We start from the raw sequence: 17,488 nt of genomic DNA on the forward strand, positions 1-17,488 counted from the left end.
AGTTTGCGTCCACGTATTGGGCCATCATTTCTACCCACGCAGAATCAAGCGAACAAAATGCGTGCATGCACAGACACTGCTATACCTTGCTTTTACTGAGACCAAGGGAAACCTCACATGAAGGGAGACACGAGATGACCCGGCCTAGGCGCGTGGGCAGCAGCAACCTCTCTTTTTTCGCATTCGTTCTTTCACTTTTGTTTATACATCCAAATATTCAAAATCAATATATTCCAAAAACACTCTACATAAAACATTTAAGAAATGTTAATTTAGTGTTTGTAAAATGTTAAATGTGTATAGCAAAAATATTTCTCATGTATATTGAAAATGTATACAGAAAATGCAATGTGTATGAAAAAAGTTGATCATGTACTTAATTTTTTTTAATCAAGCATTAAAAAGATATTTATCATTTTTTCAATGTTAAACGTGTATAAAAAATTGTTCCCTGATGTGTAGGAAAAATATAGAACATGTATTAAAAAAGTTGAACATAAAAACATAAATTGTGAAGAATGTTATCATGTATTAGAAATGTTAGCCATATATTTCCAAAATGTTAACCGTGTATACAAAACGTCTTGATATATACAAAAGATGTATTATGCGTATGACAAATGTAGTCATCAAACACAAGAAATATTAATCAACTACTTGAAAAAGGTTAAATATGTACAAAAATTGTTTCTCATGTAGACGAAAATTGTAGAACATGTATTAAAATTATGGAACATATTTTTTTTAAAGTGTTGAACATGTATAAAAAATGTTAATCATAGATTTCCAAATATTAAACATGTATTAAAAAATATGCCTGTTATATACCAAAATTGTACAATGTGTACTGGAAGAATTCATCAATCATATTTGTTTAGAATGCTAATCATATATTTTGAAAATATTAAACATGCATAAAGCAATATTGCTGTTGTATACACAAAAAGTAAAAATGTGCACGAAAATGTAGATATGGACTGAAGAAAAACAGGAAGAAAAATGGTCAAAGAAACAAAATAAATACCTCAAAAAAAATCCAAGGAAAACCATGAAATCCCATGAGAAAACAAAGAAAAACAGAATAAAACCAAAGAAAAACATAAAAAAACTGATGAAAACTAAGAAAGAAAGAAAGAAAAACCAAGGAAAATGGAATAAAAATGAAAAAAACCAATAAAAAGAGAAAGAAACAAATGAAAAATCAAAGAAAAACGAAGATAGAAATGGAAAAAATAGTAAAGCCGGAATAAAACAGAAAACGATGAAAAAACAAAGGACAAACACCAAAAAGCATGAAAAAACAAAAAGGCCCAAGAAGAACAGGAAAGAAACAACAACAACACAAAAGCAAGCAAAACGCAGCGAGTGAATGAGCGCCCGAGCGTGCGAGCCCGGCAAAATTAACAATTTTGACCTATGGACGCAATCAATTCACGAAATAAACTGCACCTAAAACTATTTCACGCGGCTGACCTTTTTGAGTGGCGCCCGGCATGCAGGCGGCACACCCTACGGTGCAACCCCCAGCTCTGGGGGGTTGCACCTCTGTCCACCGTGGCAGCCCCTGGGCCCGCACCCAGCAGTGCAGCGCCTCCGAGCTAGGCGCCACACATGTAATGTGCAGCGCCTAGCCCTTAGGCGTTGCACTGTCTGTTACTAGTTGGTCGGGCCCCTCTCCCCCACTCCCCCCACACACACCCCAACCCCAAACCCGAGATCTACCCCCTCTCCCCCTCTCAAATCCTTCCCCAAATCTTACAAATTTGAAGATTTTGTCTGTGGATTTCGAACTCAAACCCTCCCTCAAGGTAATATTCTCCGATCCCCTTGTTTTGATCCAAGTAATGTTAACAAATTGCTCATTTGTTGCGAGTTTGGGGAAACCCTAGTTTTCTATGGATCTAGAGATTTGCATGGAGATGTGAGATGTTTGTTTGCCAATTTCCTATGATTCGGCTTGTTGGTATGTTAGGGTTATTCTTATGGGTGTTCTTATTTTGGTTCTAGGGTTAGGGTTAGGGTTAGGATTATGGTTGTTGTTTCATATATATGTTAGGGTTTGTATTCCGTGTTAATCTTTGGATTAGTACTCATGGAAGAAATGTTACGTTGTGTTGTTTGAATGCTTATAGGGATGGGAAGAACATGTGTGTTTGTTCATCATGGGGACAAAGACGCCTTCTTGAAAGGCAATATTGAACCGAACGCAGATGAAATTGACATGGTGTTTGATAATAGTCCTAGCTATGCGGAGCTCTTGCAACAAGTGAGGAAAGATTTGAATTGGATGGCCCTAGATATCGTTCAGTTGGAGGGAAGGAATAATGTTGGTTTTGGAATGCACATACGTTGAAAGACAATGTGTGTCAACTCGGAGCAACGTTGGGTTGCATACAAGAAGACGGTGGCCGAATCACTAGACAAGGCTCTTGAGTTATTTGCAATGAAAAAGGTTGATTCAAGTTTGCATTTGGACTTGAACCGGAACCCCTCCCCTTTGGTTGCTAGTAGCCCCCCACCCTTGAACCGGGATGAAATGGTTGAACCTCTTATGACCCAAGAAGTGAGGCCAACATTGAGCCCATTTCCAAACAATCAAAATGAAGCTTTGCAAGAGGAGAATAATGAGTATGCGGACGATGAAAATGAAGTTGATCTCCATGACAACAATGTGGGTGATCTTGACCAGTATGATTTGCAAGAGACAATGGACCATTCCATCCCTTATTCCCGTGGCTATGTGATACGTCTCCGTCGTATCTACTTTTCCAAACACCTTTGCCCTTGTTTTGGACTCTTACTTGCATGATTTGAATGGAACTAACCCAGACCGACGCTGTTTTCAGCAGAACTGCCATGGTGTTATTTTTGTGCAGAAATAAAAGTTCTCGGAAGGACCTGAAACTCCACGGAAGTTATTTTTGGAATTAATAAAAAATACTGGCGAAAGAATCAAGGCCAGTGGGTCCACACCCTGTCCATGAGGGTGGGGGGCGCCCCCCTAGGGCGCGCCCCCTGCCTCATGGGCCCCCTGGTGCTCCACCGACCTCAACTCCAACTCCATATATTCAAGTTCGGGGAGAAAAAAAATCAGAGAGAAGGATTCATCGCGTTTTATGATACAGAGCCGCCGCCAAGCCCTAAACTCTCTCGGGAGGGCTGATCTGGAGTCCGTTCGGGGCTCCGGAGAGGGGAATCCGTCGCTGTCGTCATCATCAACCATCCTCCATCACCAATTTCATGATGTTCACCGCCGTGCGTGAGTAATTCCATCATAGGCTTGCTGGACGGTGATGGGTTGGATGAGATTTACCATGTAATCGAGTTAGTTTTGTTAGGGTTTGATCCCTGGTATCCACTATGTTCTGAGATAGATGTTGCTATGACTTTCCTATGCTTAATGTTTGTCACTAGGGCCCGAGTGCCATGATTTCAGATCTGAACCTATTATGTTTTCATGAATATATATGAGTTCTTGATCCTATCTTGCAAGTCTATAGTCACCTATTATGTGTTATGATCCGTTAACTCCGAAGTGACAATAATCGGAATACTTATCGATGATGACCGTAGTTTGAGGAGTTCATGTATTCACTAGGTGTTAATGCTTTGGTCCAGTACTCTATTAAAAGGAGGCCTTGATATTCTTATTTTCCAGTAGGACCCCGCTGCCACGGGAGGGTAGGACAAAAGATATCATGCAAGTTCTTTTCCATAAGCATGTATGACTATATTTGGAATACATGCCTACATTACATTGATGAACTGGAGCTAGTTCTGTGTCACCTATGTTATAACTATTGCATGAGGAATCGCATCCGACATAATTATCCATCACTGATCTAATGCCTACGAGCTTTTCACATATTGTTCTTTGCTTAGTTACTTTACCGTTGCCACTATTACCGTTACTTTCATACTACTTTGCTACTAAATACTTTGCCGCGGATACTAAGTTATCTAGGTGTGGTTGAATTGACAACTCAACTGCTAATACTTGAGAATATTCTTTGGCTCCCCTTGTGTCGAATCAATAAATTTGGGTTGAATACTCTACCCTCGAAAACTGTTGCGATCCCCTATACATGCGGGTTATCACTATGCATCGGATTCAGATGACGAAGGTCCCGATGAACAAGTTGATGAGGACGAGTTCACGACAAAGGAGGCCGAAAGTTTCGAGAAGGTATTCAGTCGGGATCATCAGACTACATTGTTCAAGGATGTTAGTCTCGCGGATGAAGCCCTGGTAGATGGTGGCCAAGGTATATCTCTTGGGGTTAGGCCAAGCTCTCACCGTAATTTGGATGATGGCAAGAACAAAATTGTGGGTTTATGATCAAGTTTATCTATGAGAAATATTTGAATCTCCTCTGAATTCTTTTATGTGTGATTAAGTTATCTTTACAAGTCTCTTCGAATTATCAGTTTGGTTTGGCCTACTAGATTGATCTTTCTTGCCATGGGAGAAGTGCTTAGCTCTGGGTTCAATCTTGCCGTGTCCTTTCCCAGTGACAACAGGGGCAACAAGGCACGTATTGTATTGTTGCCATCGAGGATAAAAATATGGGGTTTATATCATATTGCATGAGTTTATCCCTCTATATCATGTCATCTTTCTTAATGCGTTACTATGTTCTTCATGAACTTAATACTCTAGATGCAGGCAGGAGTCGGTCGATGTGTGGAGTAATAGTAGTAGATGCAGAAGGGAGTCGGTCTACTTGTCACGGACGTGATGCCTATATACATGATCATGCCAAGATAATCTCATAATTATTTGCTTTTCTGTCAATTGCTCGACAGTAATTTGTTCACCCACCGTAATAATTATGCTATCTTGAGAGAAGCCACTAGTGAAACCTATGGCCCCCGGGTCTATCTCTTATTATGTAAGCTTTCAATCTATTTTTATTTGCATCTTTACCTTTCCAATCTATATCATAAAATACCCAAAATATATTTATCTTATCATATTATCTCTATCAAATCTCACTTTCGCAAGTGGCCTTGAAGGGATTGACAACCCCTTTATTGTGTTGGTTGTGAGTTCTTGTTTGTTTGTTTGTGTAGTTCTTCAAGGAAAACCAACGCAAGCTCAAGACGTAGCAGCGTCCACAGGTTAAAATTGTCAATTTTGCCAGCGAGCCCGTTACTGTAGTGAGCACTGACAACTTTTAGCGAGACAGAAGCTATTCTCGCTAGAAGCGAGATATAGCTGTCGTGCACTGGTCCGGGGCTTGGGATATTTTTGTGCCTAGCCTAAGGCCATCTCCACCGCGCGATCCCAAATGGACGTCCGTTTTGTCCGGATTTAGTCCGTTTGGGTAGGGCGATGGGGTCGTGTCCGGGCCTGTCTTGGGATGCGGTGGTCGTGCGTCCAACGCGCGGCCGCATCCTTTTACCCCATCCCGCCCGCCTCTTTCAAACAACAACGTTTCAAATACCAGTGGCTGGCCTAGTTCACGCCCGGCAACAAAGCCAGCGGCCTACACGTCCTCGCCGGCAACACAGCCAACGGCCAGCAACACAGCCGACCTCCAAAATGAATAGTTTTGTTCGCCGGCAACACAACCAGTCTTCAGAATGAATCAGGTTCTCGCCGGCACACAGCCAGCGGCCCAGCGGGCGGCACCCATGCCAGCCTCCAAAAAAGAACGGCCATAGCCAATCGGATGACCTAGTTCAGGCCGGCGGCGTCGAACATCTCCTTCTGCATGGCCTCGAACCAGCTCCTCATCTTGTCGCTCATCTTGCTCAAGTCCACGCTCATGATCGCAAGGGCGACCTCCTTCGGTTTGGTTGCGGCATTGGTGGCCTCGATGTCGAGCTGCCTCTACCTGGCCTTGACATTCTCGGCCTCGATGTCGAGCTGCCTTTGCTGCGCCGCCTCCTTCATGCCGATCTTCCGTCTCTTGGCCGCCTCCTCCATCTCAAGCTTCTTCCTTTGAAGCTCTAGGTATTGTTTCATTTGCTCGTCCTTGCTTTGCCGCTTCTTCTCATCCCTTACATCCTTTTGAGACATCATGCCATGCAACGTCTCATGCAAGGCCATGGATGAGGCATCATGTATGTCGTCCACCTAGGAGTTGGTCTTGCCCCTCGGCCTCTTCAACGCCTCGCCATCTCCACCTCCGACGAACTTGGCCGTCTTCTTGCCTCTCTTCCTTTGTCGCTCACGGTATTGATCCTTGATCTTTGGGCACATGTTGATGATCGTCCAACAATGCATAAGAGTGAATGGCTTGTCATTGTGCCGGGCCTTGAATGCTTCCAAAGATTGAAATGCCCACACCATAAGATCAACAAGAATTGGACATGCAAACATGCACAAGGCTGAAGTCACTTTGCCGTAGCAAGGAAAAGAACTAGGATGGGGAGAGCATACCATGTCCCCAACGCCGAGACCACTCACGGGTCGTGCTTCAACGCTCTCAAATGCGGCGCAATATTTGTTGCACTCTTGTTGGATGAACAACCACCTCTTTTGAATCGAGGTGATGCCACGGTTGCTTGTGATTTGGTAGGGCTCAAACATCTTCCTTTCATGGAAAGTTTTGTGGACTCTCGTCCAAAAAACTATGCCCTTTTATTGAGCGCCCGTCCTCGGATCTTGGCTAATCTCCATCCAACATTGGCAAATCAACTTGTCCTCCACTTGTGTATATGGACCCGTGCGAATGCTCTTCCTCCTCTTTTGTGCTTCCGCTCTTTGGGTGAGCTCGTCGATGGACAATGGCTCGCCACTAATATCCACGTCATTGCCTTCTTCTTCATCACCATCACCTTCGACATAGATGTCATCGTCCTCATGCCACGAGTCACCATGGTCGTAGTCAGCACGGTCGTCGGCGTCTTCATTGGCAGTGAACTGTCCGCGGCCATCCTGACTTTGGGTCTCGTCGGGGTCGTAGACAAGGACGTGCCCACCCTCGCAGATCACTTCCTCAATGAACTGGTCGTAGTAGGGGTCGTTTGTGTTGTCATTCCGTCGAAAAAGACGCGGGGGGGGGGGGGGGGGCATGGTGCCTGTAAAGCGACCGTGCATGCTTTCTTTGCATCTCGATGGACGGACGGCCGCCGCTACTGGAACCAGGGGTGACGTTGAGGTCGATGTCGGCCGCTGTGCGCGGGGTGGACGGCGGGATCGCGCTCACGTCCGGCGACCCCGAGAAACGGGTCTGTCCGTCGTGCCTTGGCGGGGGGAAGCCGGGCGACATTGGCATGGTCCGCGACGATGGCGACTGGCAGTGCGTAGGCCGGGTGACCGACGACCCTGTGCTCGCCGGACCGACGGCCGCTCCAGAGAAACCGGCCGGACGACAAATTCCCATCATGAGAAGGGCGTGCGCTTTGCTGACGATGGCCTCCTTCTCTTCGACCTCGGTCTTGTGCGCGCGGCCTCAATCGCAGCGCGGTCGGCGGCTCTCTTGGCCGCGGCGATGTTGTCCTTGGCGGCCGCCCTCCGGCTCTTCCTCTTCGCCGATTCCGCGTCCAACTTGGCGATCTCCTCCGGCGTGCACTCCGACCGCGGCTTCCTTGGCGCCTTGCCCTTCTTCTTCTTGGCCATTCCGGGCGGGGCGACGGCCGGCCCGCTGGAGTTTGGCTGGGCGTCGGTCATGGACGGGGGAGGGAGTGGGACGGCGGGACGTGGAAGGGTTTGGGGGGGGGGGGAAATGGCACCAAAGGGGCCGTAGGAGGTTTTGCTTTGTGTCACCGACAGGCGGGCCAGGGACAGACAAGCGCGCGCGTCCCACCTGTCCGCGCGCTGTCCGTTTAACCCCAAAACCGGCGCAAACTTGAGCCGGGATGGGTCGATAGCGGACACAAAACGGACAAAAGTCCATTTGCTCTGGGCCGCCCAGTTTGTCCCTTTTACCTCAAACGAACGGGGCCGAACAAAATGGGGTCGCGCGGTGGAGATGGCCTAACACAGCCCAGCACGCACAACCCGGCGAACTACAGCTTGCCCGCTGCACAGGCCAACCATCATCGCGCCTCGGCCTCCCGACCTAGACGGTCTCTCGCGCCGCCTCCCGACCTAGACCGACTTCTCCCTCCCGCGGTCCCGCTGTCTGCGGTGCGAGCGCTGCCGTTCGTCGCCCTCCCGACCTCCCACCGCCGCGCGGCTACCTGGCTCCGCTGCCACGACCGTCGAAGGTACTGCTCTTGCCTGCGGGCCTCCACCCTGCCGCAGACAATGAGTATGCAGGGTATTTTTGTTTTTTCTTGTACCTGATTCTTGGTTTGTGTGTGCACGTCTTGATGCCCCAGCACCTAGCTCCAATAAATCACCAGGTCATCTTCACGTTGTATAAACAGAGCTAGAATTGGACGCAATTGATATTTTGAACAGAAGTGCGTTGAGGTTACATTCTAGATTTATTAAGAAGTCAACATTCCAACTCTCAATTTATCCTCAAAGGTTATTCGAATACTAGATATTTCCATGGAGTCGTCAATGGCAGACACAAGAAAAAAATTATTCATTCCCTACAACAGGAAGAGGGAACGATTGAGGGGCATGAGCAACTTAAATCCTACATCACTAATTATTATAAAATTTTGTTCGGAGCCCCAGAGGAAGGAAACTTCTCGATGGATGAGTCCCGAATAGATGACATCCCCTAGGTCTCTGATGAGGAAAATGGACTTCTAACAGCCCCGTACACCGAGGAGGAAGTTAGAAATGCAGTTTTCTTAATGGAGCACAACAAAGCCCCGGGTCCGGATGGTTTTCCCGCTGAGTTCTATCAGAACTTCTGGGAAGTCATCAAACCGGATCTCCTACTTTTGTTTAGTGACCTACATGCTGGCCAACTAGAATTGTTTCGCTTAAACTTCAGTGAGATTATTTTATTACCTAAGGTTAATGAGGCTGAAAGGATACAACAATATAGACCTATTTGCCTCCTTAATTATGTTTTAAAATATTTACGAAGGTTGCGACGATCAGGCTAAATACGGTTGCTGAACACGTGGTTCGTCCTTCACAGACTGCTTTTATGCAAGGAAGACACATCCTAGATGGAGTTGTCATCCTTCATGAAACAATTCATGAATTACATCGAAAAAAATTGAATGGGGTGGTACTCAAATTAGACTTTGAAAAAGCTTATGAGAAAGTCAAATGACCATTTCTTCAACAGACTCTCAGAATGAAAGGATTTTCTGCAGAGTGGCGCGCTATGATCCATAGCTTCTTTTCTGGAGGTAGTGTTGCCATTAAGGTCAATGATGACATTGGACACTATTTCCAAACGAAAAAGGGGTTGCGACAAGGTGACTCCATATCGCCCATGCTATTCAATATAGTGGTGGATATGCTAGCGGTCATGATTGAGCGTGCCATGGTTGATGGCTAAATTGATGGGGTAGTAAATCATCTAGTTGATGGTGGTCTCTCTATACTTCAATATGCCGACGATACGATTCTCTTCATGGATCATGACCTCGAGAAAGCGAGAAATCTGAAATTAATTTTATCCGCATTCGAGCAACTCTCAGGTCTTAAGATCAATTTTCACAAAAGTAAGTTGTTTTGGTTTGGCGAGGCTCAAGACGACTCCCACCTATACGCCGAACTATTCGGATGCGGGTTGGGCCAGTTTCCGATCACATATTTGGGGATACCGATACATTATCGGAGACTCACAAATGTTGAATGGAAACACGTCGAGGAGAGACTGCAAAAAAGACTTAGCAGTTTGAAAGGTAAATTGCTGTCTCTGGGTGGAAGGTTGGTCCTCATAAATTCAGTACTAAGTAACACGATACTATATATGATTTCCTTCTTCCAATTGCCGAAAGGAGTTTTACATAGATTAGATTATTTCCGATCAAGATTCTTTTGGCAAGGAGATAGCGAGAAAAAGAAATATCGACTGGCTAAATGGAGTGTGGTTTGCCGTCCCAAAGACCAAGGTGGGTTGGGCATTCATGACCTTGAGGTTAAGAATAGGGCCTTCCTCGGCAAATGGTTGTTTAAATTAATGACGGGAGATGGTGTATGGCAAACCCTCCTGAGAAGGAAATATGTGGGTTCCAAGGCGGTATCTCAAGTATACTGGAAGCCAGGGGATTCTCACTTCTGGGCAGGTCTGATGGCTACGAAGAAATATTTCTTCTCGTATGGATCCTTCTTGATTAAGGACGGCTCGAAAATTAGATTCTGGGAGGACAAGTGGCTGGGAAATTCCACACTCCGAGAACAATATCCGGCTCTATATAACATTGTGTGTCATAAGGGTGATATTATCGCCACGGTAATGGAATCATTTCTGCCAAATGTGACATTCAGAAGAGATTTAAATTGGATCCAGACTTCAATCATGGCATATCCTGCTCCAACGTTTGTCCACGATGCATTTGTCACATGGGTCTGATGTATTTCGATGGAACCTACATGCGAATGGACAATTCTCAGTGGAGTCTATGTATAGAGCGTTAATCCAGTCTGATGTGCCAGTTGATAATAACAAGAAGATCTGGAAGATGAAGATACCTCTAAAGAATAAAATCTTTGCATGGTATCTTCGTCGCGGAGTCATTCTTACTAAAGATAACCTTCTTAAGAGAAATTGGCATGGAAGCCCGCAATGTATCTTTTGTCACCATGATGAGACAATTAAACATTTATTCTTCCAATGCAAATTGGCTCGTTCTATATGATCAGTCATCTAGATAGCTTCTGGCTTGTATCCTCCTTGCAGTGTTGCTAATGTATTTGGCAACTGGTTACATGGGATAGATTACAAGTTTAGAACTATTCTTAGGGTGGGAGCGCTTGCCGTTATTTGGTCGCTTTGGCTATGTAGAAATGATAAGATGTTTAACGATAAAAGTACTTCTCTGATGCAGGTTATCTACAGGTGTACCGGGACTCTTCGTTTATGGTCCTCTCTACAACGTGTGGAGAATCGAGGCTTGTTTACGAAGGTGTGTACACGATTGGAGGATACGGCGAGGGATACTTTTACCCAACATGGGTGGCAGCATGATCTTAGGATTGGCCCACCTCCGCTTTAGGCGTTATACATACTCGGTTTCTTTGTATTTCGCCTTCTTAATTTTTGTTTCTGTGAGAGAACTTTTTTGGCTGTGTGCATCGTAGTTATGTAGAGGCCGGGTGTAATACTTAAACCTTTTAAGTAATAAAGCGCCCCTTTTTGATTTTTTTTTTGAGAAATTTTCGGAAAAATAAAAGTAAAATAAAAAAATAAAATAAATTTTCTTATGGGTCAATAAGCTACCCCATCGAACGAAACGTTCGATCTGGAGGTGATCCCCCACAGAGCAGAAGCGTTCGATCTGGGTGGAACCCCCCAGCGAACGAAATCACCCTGCCGACACCTCGCTCTCAGCACGACCCCTCTGGATGGCCCATAGGCCCAGTTAAATAGGAGTAATTGGTTGCGGAAAAATGCCATGAGCAAAAAAACTATATATATATTCTTATATTAAGAAAAAGGAACAAAGACATAAATTTACAGTTTGCCATGCCCTATGTATACAAGAATGTGATGTTATACTTGAAATAACTGCCATCCTCTAATATAGAAATTTGCAAGGTATATTAAAAAAAAGAGAAAAGTATATTTTTCATCCCTCAATTTTTGACGGAGTCTAGATTTAATCCCTCAACTAGAAACCGGGTAATTTGCACCTCAAACTTTCAATACGGGACAAATTTTGTCCCTCGACACAACTAAAGCGGTTTCTGAGCTGACTTGGCATGTTTTTGACCGGTCATAGTCCAAGTAGCCGTATTTCTCTGTCCTACTGATCCTATCTCTTCTTCCCTCTTGTTATCTCTCTCTAATGGGCATTTCAACGAGCACTTATAGTGCATCGGCTGCACAAGCGCTGTGGTGGCATGCCAGGACGCCGGCGGTGATGACGCCGAGCTAGCGCTTGAGGGGCTCTACAACTTGTCGGGAGCAGCACGGGCTGCCCGCAGCGGCATAGGACTCCTCCACGACTCGTCATGTGTAGGTGCTCCACCTCGCCGTCATAGTAAACCACACCAAAGGAAGCAACGCCGGAGGCCCTAAATCGCTGACGCCCAAATCGTCTTCCTCGACTTCCGTGACTGTCGTCGCACTGCGATCTCCCCCTCTTGCAAGCTCCGGTTCATCCTGTCGGCTTCCTAAGCTCCCCGTGGTCCTACCTAAGCCTCACGCGTCCTCCCCGTGCTTGGTTTCCCAGACGCGCGGACACCCCAGCTTGCTCCAAGGCATGGCGCAGCCTCTCCCCGCTAGCACCCGCCTCGTCCAGATTCCAGAGCGCTGCCGCCGGTGCAAGCTATTTTGCCAACGTGAGGAGCGATTTGCCAGCTCCTTTGCCATGTTGGCGTGGACCGGTCAAACCAGTCAAAATCCATGCTAAGTCGGCAGTGAAACCTGGTCTGCTGATACAAGGGACGAAATTTGTCCGGTATTAAAATTTGAGGTGCAAAATACCTGGTTTCGTAGTTGAGGGACTAAATCTAAACTCTATGAATAATTGAGGGACGAAAAGTATACGTTTCTCTTAAAAAATTGGTACAATGGCACCCAATGTGTGTTTAACAAGGTAGACCAAGGAGAAAAAATTGGTTTCTCTAAAAACATGGCAAATTTATAAAAAATATAAAGTTTTCATGCAAAAAGATATAAAAAGCAAGAAAGCCTTATGCTACATTTTTTTACTTAGTTTGTTTCAATAAAAAATGCCATGTTCGAAAAAATGGATAAAATTGGCCATGGTCTAACAAAAAAAAATAAAAACGCCATGTAAAAAAATAAAATTGCAATAGTTTAATTAAATTTTGAAAGTGGTCCAAAAAAGTGAAAAAAATGTCATGTTGGCACAAATTTGCCATCAATGTTATGCGGTATTTTGGGGTAGTTATAACTGCTAATTTTTTTATGTTGTCAATTTCTTTTGGACCCAGGGTTTACTTCAATCCTGGCCCCACCGCTGCCGATATTGACGGGTCTACTCAAGACAAAGCCTTCAAGAAAATATCTACGTCTTTTAAGAGTGGATTTTTTACTCTCGAGCACCATAGAGCCTGAATTTTAAATCATTCAAAATTCAACTTTTTAAGTTTCAAAAAAAATCCGAAAATAAATACTCAAATACTTATAGATGTATAATAAGATTTGTTAACATGATGCCTACATGTTTGTAAAAACAAGGAAATCACGGTTAAAGATAAAAGTATGTCCAGGTTGTTAGGAAAAGCATGTGTTGTGCAAGATAAGAGAACACACATGACACAACATTTGTTAACAAGGTTCAACAAAAGAGTCTGTCCTACAGGCATAAATAAGTGGGCTCCTCCCTACAGTATATTGTGCCATGATGGTTACAGAAGTGGTGCTCTCTATTTATGAGGCTCAGGTTACAGGATTCACAAATATAATCTAACCTTAAATCCTATTACAACACAAAGTCCACAAAACATATCATCATACACTTAAGTATTTAACCAAAGATTCCCTAAATAATTATTGAACCAAATATATGGAAAGGCATACTAGAGTATAGTGTGACGGAAGTTCAATAGAAACCAAACCACACTGACATCACCGAACTAGTCTAGCTAAGAGCTCTTAGCCTGAGGCCTTTTCCCTTGCCAATTCAGAGGCAAAGTGATCCTTTTTTATGTCCTTCAGCTTCAAAACCACATCGTTCATTGTCATCCTTTGCTCAGGGGATTCGCTCGAACAAATCAGACCTAGCTCAAATATTGACACAAGCAGGTTGGCATCAAACCGTGTGGAAGACGATGCTGGAGACCAAGTAGTACTGCTTTGCTGATGAAATCTGTGATCAATGTCCTCACGCTGTAGGAACCTCTCATCCACAACATCCATGAGCATTGATGGAAATGCTTGGGATACCCACTGCCTGAGGCTGAATTCTCCAATGAACATGGGACCCGTAGGACTCTTCCCAGTGAAGACTTCAAGAAGCATGATCCCAAAGCTAAACACATCACTTTTCCTTGAAGCCTTCCCCATGAGTGCAAGCTCTGTTCAAGGAAAAAAGGTTCAAGAGTACTATGATTAATAATAGCAATAACTAGCATCCTTCCAATAAGTTGATAAAGCTTGATTATACCAAGTATATATGTATGTATGTACCTGGTGCCATGTACCCAATTGTTCCTGGCATACTTGCTGAAATCATGGAGTTGTCATCACCGGTAAGTAATTTAGCAATTCCAAAGTCCGCAACATGTGATGTCATCTCCTCATCGAATAACACATTACTAGGTTTGAGGTCACAGTGTAGGACAACTTGATGATGATGATGGTGCAGATATTCCATTGCCTCAGCCACGCCAAGCATAGCATCCAATCTTTTGATGAACCCCAGTGGTTCCCTAATTCCTCCGTGCAAATGTGACTCCAAGCTGCCATTCGGCATGTACTGAAGCAACAATGCTCTGAAATCCATGTTGGAACAAGTATTCAGTATCCTTATTAAGTTGCGATGCCTAGCCATCCGCAACACTTCACATTCAGCATCAAAGCTCCTCATGGCTCGCTCGACATGCATGTTGAGCACTTTTACTGCAACCACCAAACCATGACCCAGTTGGGCCTTGAAAACTTTGCCAAAGTTTCCAGCTCCAAGGAGGTTGCTCTCGTTGAAGTTTTCTGTAGCACGTGCAATCTCATGGTAGGATACTAACTTGTGTCTGATAACATCAGCTATGTGAATGGAATTTGTAACATTTTGATGCTTTTTCTTCTTCCTTTTGTCAAGAAGGTATACACACGCTGCTAAGGCACCAACTGCTACGATGCCAGCAGGGAGTATGAACCTGAGAAAGTGCTGACTATGAGTTGACTTGTCCAAACATGGTGAGAATCCAATACGTGGAGCACCGCACAGCCCCTTATTCCCAATCAATGATTGCAAGCTTAGGCTTGAGAAAACACCTCCATTTGGTATTTGCCCTTGTAGCTCATTAAAGGAGAGGTTCAGATCAGTAAGGTAGGTAAAATTTGCAAGGTAATTTGGTATTCCACCTGAAAGATTGTTATAGGATAGGTCCAGAGTTGCTAAGTTGGTCAAATGATGAAAACTATCTGGTATTGAATCGTCAAATGAGTTCTGAGATAGATTTAGATAGCTTAACATCACAAGCTGTCCAAATGAACTAGGGAGGCGACCAACGAAGAGATTAGAAGATAAGTCTATTTTGTCAATGGCTTGCATGTGGCTTAGGTCAGAAGGCAAGGCTCCTGTTAGGGTGTTATGGAACAGACTTAATTCTATAAGGTTATCAAGATGAAATAGGTGTGATGGTATAGTCGAAGATAGATTGTTAGAGGACAGGAAAATATACTGTATTGTAGTAATATTTACTAGGCCATCTGGTATGGAGCCAGAGAATTTATTATCATTGAGAGCTATAACTACAATGTTCTTCAGCATACCTGATTGTGCGGGGATTGGTCCAGTCATGCTGTTTTCAGAGAGATCAAGTGCCTCGAGATTCTCCAACATCATGATGGATTCTGGGATTTCTCCAGTTAGTTGGTTGTCGCTGAAGCTTATTTTACGGATATCACTTAGATTTGACAGTGTAGCTGGAAACCTGCCGGTTAACTTGTTCCTGATTGCTGTAAATTCTAATAGATTCTGAGAGAGGTTTCCAACATAGTTAGGAAGACTCCCAGTGAATGAGTTTGTTGATATGGCAAGGATTTGAAGCTTCCTACAGTTACAAAGGCTGCCCAAGAAATCAAGGTTCCCTTGGAGGTGATTCATTCGGATATCAAGATGAAAAAGAGATCTAATGTTGCCAAGTGTTGATGGTACTGTTGCGGTCAACAGATTTGATTCCAATACCAAGAACTGTAGATCGGACAAGTTCCCTAGAAAGGCAGGAAAGGAGCCCGTAAGTTGATTGTATGAAAGATGCAGCACAGTGAGTTGGCTGAGTTTCCCCAGTTCCACTGGAATCTGGCCGCTTAGGTTGCAGAATGAGATGTCAAGCACGGAGAGCATGGTTAGGTTGCCGAGCACACTGGGGATTGAGCCAACAAGTTCATTCCGGCCTATAGAAACGAAGGAGAGTCGTGGCAGTTTAGCGAGCCATGTTGGCACAGTATCAACAAAAAGATTTCCACCAATCGAGATTACCTCAAGGTTGTGGCAGTCTTCTAGGCCTGATGGGAGATGACCAGTAAATTTGTTCCGATGGAGGGCTATCTTTCGTAACAGGGGGAGATTAAAGCTTTGGTTGCTTGGTATAGGCCCAGTTAGGTTGTTGGTTCCCAGCAACAAGATCTCAAGCCTAGACATGTTGAATATGGTAGGAGGTACTGGACCTGACAGACTGTTGTGGCCAAGGTCAAGAATTCTAATACGAGGTAACCTTGCAAGAACATCAGGGATGGAGCCAGTGAGGCTTGTGTTGGTGAGGTTGAGGACATGGAGGAAAGAAAGGTTACCAAGATGAGGGATGAGGCCTCCTTGGAGCGGCATATCCGGCAGCGACACAGCAGTCACACGTTGCTGATGTCGCCGGCTGCACGACACACCCACCCAGCTGCAGAAGGACTTGTTTCTTGTCCAGCCATCGCGAAGGATGCCGAGGGGGTCCGAGAGCTGGGATTTGAATGCGAGCAGCGCCGCAAGATCACCGGTGGTGTTGCTGCCGGCGTGATGCGAAGCATCTGCTGCCCCAGCCGCCGCTGACAGCAACAGTACGGATGCTAATAGCTGTAGGTGGTGAATGTGCAGTGGAAGTTGGCCCATGGTTTTCGTCTCTGAGGAACTTGTTTTTGGTTCCTTTCTCTGCGCTCTAGATCGCCTCTTAAACACCCAACCCATCAGATCGTAATCATGTTGGGCGTCAACGTCAAGTAGCCACCCACCATCGACCTTGACTCCAGCTTTCACATTATGCAATCAACGCTTGGTGTTTCATTGCTGATAGGGATGTAACTGGACATGACCCTGACCTTGACCCTGACTAGACCGCCACCAACACACGGCGGTCCTCTAACGTCCCTACAAAGACCAGAAAAGCAGAGCCCGAGTAAACCACCAGCAAAGGAGTAGAAATTTCTGCCGTCAAACACAACCCCACTAAAATGAGATCATGATCTGCAGCAGCAAAACCATGGGTAACTTCCCGGTTGGCTTCATTCCAAAGACCTTGGCTTGGCTTATACAGTATTGATGTAACACAGCCCTTCGACTACCAGTGCCATGTACTCCCTCCGTCCGGAAATACTTGTCATCAAAATAGATGAAAATGGATGTATCTAGAACTAAAATACATCTAGATGCATCTATTTCAATGACAAGTATTTCCGGACTGAGGGAGTAGTTTCGTGGTGCTCCGTTTGATACGATGGAACGGGTCGAAGCCAGCGCTCCCGTCCCTATCGGAATCATGGTCTGCAGCAACTTTGTAATGGAAATCCATGTAGCAGATCAAGTGGGCACACTGATGTACTTACATTCAGCTCGGCTG

The 17,488-nt window shown here is 44.8% G+C and overlaps 1 protein-coding gene across 1 annotated transcript; it reads right to left on the reverse strand.

Annotated features, from left to right (window-relative positions):
* Positions 1–13,469: 13,469 nt before the first annotated feature.
* On the reverse strand, positions 13,470–16,773 carry LOC123135714 (probable LRR receptor-like serine/threonine-protein kinase At3g47570). The gene is made up of 2 exons (XM_044554898.1): positions 14,133–16,773; positions 13,470–14,020 (listed from the first exon to the last, which is right to left on the reverse strand). The coding sequence occupies exons 1-2, from the start codon at positions 16,762–16,764 to the stop codon at positions 13,599–13,601; spliced, it is 3,054 nt and encodes a 1,017-aa protein (XP_044410833.1). The 5' UTR covers positions 16,765–16,773; the 3' UTR covers positions 13,470–13,598.
* Between the last annotated feature and the right edge of the window lie 715 nt (positions 16,774–17,488).

The sequence above is a fragment of the Triticum aestivum genome, chromosome 6B, assembly GCF_018294505.1.
Source record: "Triticum aestivum cultivar Chinese Spring chromosome 6B, IWGSC CS RefSeq v2.1, whole genome shotgun sequence".
NCBI classification, from domain to species: domain Eukaryota; kingdom Viridiplantae; phylum Streptophyta; class Magnoliopsida; order Poales; family Poaceae; genus Triticum; species Triticum aestivum.

What these genes read in the sequence shown, in the direction of transcription:
- LOC123135714 (XM_044554898.1), bottom strand. Translation starts at nt 16,764, where the DNA reads ATGGGCCAACTTCCACTGCACATTCACCACCTACAGCTATTAGCATCC. An exon ending in AATTGGGTACATGGCACCAG is followed by an intron (nt 14,021 to 14,132) that starts GTACATACATAC and finishes TTCCTTGAACAG; the next exon opens with AGCTTGCACTCATGGGGAAG.